This window comes from Aplysia californica, unplaced genomic scaffold (assembly GCF_000002075.1).
Source record: "Aplysia californica isolate F4 #8 unplaced genomic scaffold, AplCal3.0 scaffold00299, whole genome shotgun sequence".
In the NCBI taxonomy this organism is placed as follows: domain Eukaryota; kingdom Metazoa; phylum Mollusca; class Gastropoda; order Aplysiida; family Aplysiidae; genus Aplysia; species Aplysia californica.
The window spans coordinates 586,545-592,975 of NW_004797569.1; the positions used below are offsets into that span (position 1 = coordinate 586,545).

At 40.7% G+C, this 6,431-nt stretch overlaps 2 protein-coding genes across 2 annotated transcripts in view; one reads left to right on the forward strand and one right to left on the reverse strand.

The window, feature by feature from the left end:
* Nucleotides 1-782, forward strand: part of LOC101850816 (membrane metallo-endopeptidase-like 1) — a gene marked incomplete in the record, with an annotated part of 11,982 nt that extends 11,200 nt beyond the window's left edge. The window contains 1 exon segment of the mRNA XM_013084526.2: nucleotides 535-782. Within this exon segment, the coding sequence (XP_012939980.1) occupies nucleotides 535-767 (233 nt within the window).
* A 3,422-nt stretch (nucleotides 783-4,204) lies between these two features.
* Nucleotides 4,205-6,414, reverse strand: LOC106012233. The gene is made up of 2 exons (XM_013084527.2): nucleotides 6,241-6,414; nucleotides 4,205-5,914 (listed from the first exon to the last, which is right to left on the reverse strand). The coding sequence occupies exon 2, from the start codon at nucleotides 5,388-5,390 to the stop codon at nucleotides 4,749-4,751; it is 642 nt and encodes a 213-aa protein (XP_012939981.1). The 5' UTR covers nucleotides 5,391-5,914; nucleotides 6,241-6,414; the 3' UTR covers nucleotides 4,205-4,748.
* Between the last annotated feature and the right edge of the window lie 17 nt (nucleotides 6,415-6,431).

Here is a 6,431-nt window from a genome sequence, read left to right on the forward strand (position 1 = left end):
GAGAGAGAGAGAGAGAGAGAGAGAAAGAGAGAGAGAGAGAGAGAGAGAGAGAGAGAGAGAGAGACCGCTGAAAGAAAGTACAAAAAACTGCGTGGGTCTCAACGTTTTTCTCCAATTAGCGTAACCCATGGGTTGGCGACATTTCTTTCGCCGTAAAATATTATTATTAGATCTATAACACTCTCTACTATTCTGGAGGTCATTGCCATCAAGAATACTTTCTGCCATATCTATCTATCTATCTATCAGTCTGTCTATCTATCTATCTATCTATCAGTCTGTCTATCTATCCCACAGTCTCTCTGTCATCAATCGTAATTTTGTTTGTTTGTTTGAGTAAAGAGAAGCACATCGACACAATAATGGTAATTAATTGTGCTGGGGGGAAAGTAAGACCGATATACAGAAATAACAGAGGGGTGAGTAAAGGAGTAAGACCTACCTGTAGTGCCCCCCCTCCAACCTCCCACATATAAATATGTATGTATATATATTTATTTAAAAAAAAAGATTTCAACGTTCTTTTTTTCAAAGAGACAATCGGCAAACGGGGCGGCCAGCCTTTCAAGAATTGGCTCGTGGCCACTATCGGACACTGGCCTCTCATCTCTTCAGCTGAGATAGGCTACTCTTTTGAGCTTACTGACGTCTTGATCGACGCTGGCAAGAAAGGGTCTTTCCCTCTGGTACAATTCTTTGTCGGTGTAGACCCCAGAAACACAGGCACCCACGTACTGAAGGTGACAAAAAGTGTTTTGTTGTATTGACGGAAAGCATTTATTTAATATTTAATTTACAGTACTGATTATTCGTGAATCAGCGTGGTGAAATCAAGCGCTCGTCAAAATAATACAAGTGAAGAAACTGTAATTTTTCCGCACGTTTTTACATTTTTCATTGAAATTTCGTGGGTTTTTTTTGGCTCAACACCTTTCATGCCCTTTAAAGAAAACATTTCTGTGTGGAGTTTTACTGAAAAACGTTAATTGGAACCACAAAAAGTGTGAATTTTCACCTTCCACTGACTCTCAAGCTAAGGAAGTAACTCCTCTTTGGCGCCATTTTCTGACTAATTTTACCAGGTGACCCACACCTCCTTCATTAGTAAATATCTCAACTTCTATACCAGACAAATTTATATTTTTTCTTCCAAAGCAAGACATATGAACAATCTTTAAGATTATACCAATACTTTTACATACCCAAAAAATGACGAGAGCCTGATTCCACCTAGTCGTGACACAATTATTTTAAATTCAAAACGCGCCACAGTACATGAAGGGTTGGGATGATGGGGAACAATAAAACGGGATATCCACTGCGGATGGGATCGGGTCGGGTCGTGGGTGATCGCCCTACTCGTCGTTTGAAAATAAATGCGCTTGTTTCTGAGGCGACGAGTCGGGCGCGATCGGCTTGTGCCACGATAGCTGCATTGAGCCCTCAATCTGGCTAGCAAATCGCCCCAAACCAGGCCCGATCCCACAATGGGCACCCCGCATAAGAAGCCAGAGGATCTATCGTTCCTCTGTGACCTTACTTGGTAAGAGGGCTGCAACAGAATTGAAACAAAAATAAGTTAAAGGAGGGAGATTAAAATATCGTGATTGAGATACATTTTAAACATTAAATGAACCAAGCATTCTTTCTATTTGTTAATGTAATCCTCGTGAACACTCTTGCGATTTTCTCCTCGCTGCACGTGCTGATGCTTACAATCTCTGCGACGGAGCCAATCTCTGCCGTGCTCCTCGATGTTGGCGTCACTTACGACTTTTCTTTCTCAGCTAGATATTATTTCATTGGCCCAATACAAACAGACGGAGGTATGAAGGGCTAGATCAGGAATGCGAGGTGGATGGGGTAAAACATTGCCTCTCATGTTTGTATAGTCATGCTCTTGTGCCTTTAGCAGTTTGGAGACGGTTTTTGTCATATTGCAAAAAGACCCCCTCGGGCACAGTCTAATCTCTTATGACGCGTTACTTCTTTCAGCTTGTTTGTTTTAGTAGAGGTTTTACGGCGCTCGCAACTGAATAAGGTCATATGAGCGCCAGAAGATTAGAGGTGTTACAAGAGAGTAACAAACATAAAAAAAGAAGGAGGGGAGATAAGGACGATAGATGTTTGATAGAAAAGAAGGAGCAAACCACACCAGCCACTTCTTTCTTCAGCTTGTTGAGGTTTTCAGAGTATGTGGCTGCGTTGATGCTTTCTCCGTGCGGCGAGAAGTCGACATGCAGAAATACACCTTCTTGATCTATATCTCAGAAAACCTGCAGCTATTATCTTTTTTTTTTGCAAAGGCCATGGAATCTTTCGTCGTCTCTGGATTTACGAGATGGAACCGTGTCTTATATACTGTTCTGACACGACCCAAAAATATTTCAGCAAATCCTTCAAAATCGAGCATTGAAGGCGAGACTCGTAAACAGCTTATGTTGCTAAGGGGAGGTCGACGTTTCGCCGCAATGACGTCACGGCGTGTACCTGTTGAAAATAAGAATGATCGTTTTGCCGCAGATTGAATTCGATTACAATTTGATTTAATTTAGTACGTTGCTAGTATGACGGGTTTATATAATGGCTTGACAGCGAAGATAAAAATGTGATGTCTCAGGTACAGAATTGGTGTAAAAATCCAAACTTGCTAAAAAAAAATGCTTTAAGCTCATGTACCTGACGTATTTCTCCATGTTGATTTGCCCTGTATTGTATACCGGGCCTGATGGGGGCTGTTTGTTTTCAATTTATTGCGTTCAGTTTTATCACTTTGTTAGTTGCTGGTGATCGTTGAGTTTTCTTAGGAACAAGAATATGTTTTGGAAGTAGGACTTTGAGCAGGATGGGTTTATATAATGAATGTGTTTCATGTCTTTGTCTGTCGTGCACCTCGCCTTGCATGTTTCAGTAGCGCTTTTCCACCTTTTGCTGTTTTGCTGATTCTTGAAACCGCAACAGCTTGGTGCCCCCTTGCCTTAACGAACGATCATGCACGTGTAGTTACTTCCTGCTCCATGAGCAGAGGAAGATAGGACTAACGCTAACAGTACTTAAACGACATCCCTCATCATCACTCATCACCACTATTAATGTTAAAATCATCACCTCTCTCAGATCAATGACTTACATCTATAATCCTGGAATCTCTATCCGCTATTACAGTTAATTGATATACTAAGTATGCATGTAATACACTATTGGACACAATCATGTGCACTTTTTTCTACTAATCAGATGGCGTCAATCTCATATAAATGGGCAAGGGGAAAAAAGCAAAAAAACTTCCTGCTCCATGTGGACCGAGAGGGATTCTACTTGCCAAAACTAGGAGAATTTATAGTTGTTTCAACACAACAACACGCAACACACTTACTAAAATGTTTTGTTCAAACTGGGCAGAGTGGGTGGTTGGCGGGTGCTCTGGTGTGGTTTGCTTCTTCTTTCCTATCAAATATCTATCGTCCTTATCTCCCGTCCTTCTTTTTTATGTTTGTTACTCTCTTGTAACACCTCTAATCTTCTGGCGCTCATATGACCTTATGCAGTTGCGAGCGCCGTAAAACCTCTACTAAAACAAACAACCAACTGGGCGGCCATTCTTCATGTGAAAGAGTGGGAATGAGCAGGGACGAGACCAGTACTTACAATAAAGGGAGAAAGGGAGAGATTGAATCGTTATAACAGTTCACTCCTCCCGAGTTCTCATTGACACGGTGGGAGCGTTTAGAAATTTTGTTTCAGAGGCGTTCACAAAGTAATCGATCTTCTATCTTCTGGATAAATAGCTTGTTTTCGAATACGATTTGCGGCGAAACGATTTTCAGACTTGGACAGGCAGTCCCCTGATGCGTCATTTGCGGCGAAACCTAACGCAGCCGTTGCTAAGAGACAGAGTGGCTTCCGCTGACTCAGAGATGACGACTACATCATAGCTTTGCAGTATTCATATTAATGGATTGTGAACTTTTGTATGCTGCAATTTGGACTGACGAATTTTCTTTCCCTTACATTTAGATATACATTTATTTATTTAACAAATTTGAGTGTTTTACAGGATGTGGCGTGGGCCAATAGCATTAAACACTCAATATATTTACATTTATTACTTTTTTAACTTACATTTATGAGCTCTCCTATGATTACATTTGAGCTGGTATTACCTTACGCATACCGTTGTGTTGAATTTGAACTGTCTATGCTAAATTAATCTGACAGTTTTGGTATCTGCCAAGGACTACTATACTCAAGGACGTGCACCGTCGGATTCCTGACTTGGCTAGCGAAGGCCAAATATATAAACATGTCCAACTTATCACTAGGCACAAGATACATTTCATATTGAGTGTGAGAAAGCTAAAACATGTTGTAATGTTGTTGAACGCAATATTGTAGCATAGTAATACATGTTATTTCTATATTTTTGTTATGTCATGCAGGAATATTAGTATGAAGAGCATTTAAAAATGTTAACGAATACAACAACAAGAATTAGGCTTACTCACTAAGTCAATCCGCCATACGTGCCTTCTTGATGGATGTCTGTAGCAGGGCTGCATCCTTTTGGTGATCCTTGTCTAGATTGTGCAGACCGCGGAGTAAGACACTTGCGAGATGACGGAGCAGTTTCTTGGACTGAACGATGTCGAAGTCGTGAAATTCCCCCATGGTTGATAGAATTCCAACAAGTCTCTGACGACAACGAACTCTATGTTTTGCTTTCTTTATAAAGGAAAGTCCAATCCTAGTCAGTTCATACGTAGACATATGGGGGTTTTAAGGGAGCCTCTGGACACTTCCTCTAAAAAGTTCTTCACTTCTGTGGAGACGAATGGCTCATCATCGCTGAAGGTGATGTCATCAATACATTTTCGCTCCAGCCATCCTGCTACATAGGCACAGCAGCTTTCTTCGTTGGCTGTCAGAGTAACATCTGAGAAGCTACTCTCAATGGCTTCTCCATCAGCAGCAACCAAAGGCCCACAACACAGATGTTTGTCAGAGGTTGATGGGGAATCATCAGCTATGACATCAATACTCTCGAGAAAAGATACTGGATGCCTAGCGAGGCGCTTCTTGCATGCCGAGATAACATCTCCTGCTGTCATGAACGCGTTGGCCCCGGTGGACTGCCTGTAAACGGAAAATTCGCCTTCAATGCGATCGCTCTGTATCTCACGCAGCAGCACATATTGAAATCCTGATGACAATAAGTGTTTTGTCACGGCACTGAGTCCACGCATGGTTTGTACCAGAGCTTTCTTGGTGTCGTGGGTGAGGCATTCCTTTCGAGACACTCCCTGTCCTGACATTGCTTCTTCAAACTTCTTGGCATACGTGTCCAGACTATCAGACGCTAACACCTGAGCAGCTCTGTGTGGGTCCTTCATACGAATGTCCTGTCCCTTGGCAGATACATTTACAGTATTCCACCAGTTTAGAACAAACTGAATGAACTCTGCGGTGGCATAACACTCTTGCAGTGCCAGCCCAGCAATAACCTTTTTATTGAAAATTCTTAATACATGTTGCACATTTTGAAGTTGTAGTTTTGATGGGTTGACAGAGGCATATGTAAGTCGCGTGGTTTTAAGGATGCTGTTTTTTTCTAATTCATAAAGATTTTTAACATCTGAGAATGATCCTACAGTCCTACAGTCATATTATCAAGTGTCAATCTCTGCGATTTTTCTGTAATCCAATTGTTTCGAATGCATTTTAACAAGTGGACTGTATCGACAACAGACTTTATTTTTCTTGTGCTTGGCAAGACCAAAATGTCTCTTAGTTATTCATAACTGCAGCGGGGAAACGATTCGATAGCGAAACAGTAATCGCTTACAGAAAATTGTTTGTGAGTCAACAGTTTCAGCTGATGAGTTATAAAGTCTAGCTTTCTTTCCCTTTTCTTTTCCTGAATAAAAGAACAAAATAATATAAAGATTTTAGTTTACTGGACCACTAGGCAATTACAAATTACAAGAAATCAAGATCTTAACTTTACCTTAGTTTACTCCAGTCCTTCAAAATTTGTTGATTAGATCCAGATCTAGATCTAGATTTACCAATTGTAAACATCAACTGTCTAGGTACGAGATTTTATCGGTAGGAAAAATGAAAGAATAATCTTTTTGTTTTATAAACCACTGGATTATATGTACTGCAAAGCAAGGATCGACATTACATTTTTATTTTTTAAACTTAATCCTACACTACTGGTCCAGTATAATAGGATCTTACCTTTGGGTCTTCAAGTTCTGTGCAACGTGATTGTTCCAATACTTTCACAACTCTCTCAAGCACAACACCCAAAGGAACTTTATAGTTTAGGGCGACGTGCACACACTCAAAAAATTGGGTGTAGGAATTCAATCCGTTATTTGGATTTAATATTTTTCCCAAGGGAACTCTGGATCCTTTTTTGAATGCGG

What these genes read in the sequence shown, in the direction of transcription:
- LOC106012233 (XM_013084527.2), bottom strand. Translation starts at nt 5,390, where the DNA reads ATGAAGGACCCACACAGAGCTGCTCAGGTGTTAGCGTCTGATAGTCTG.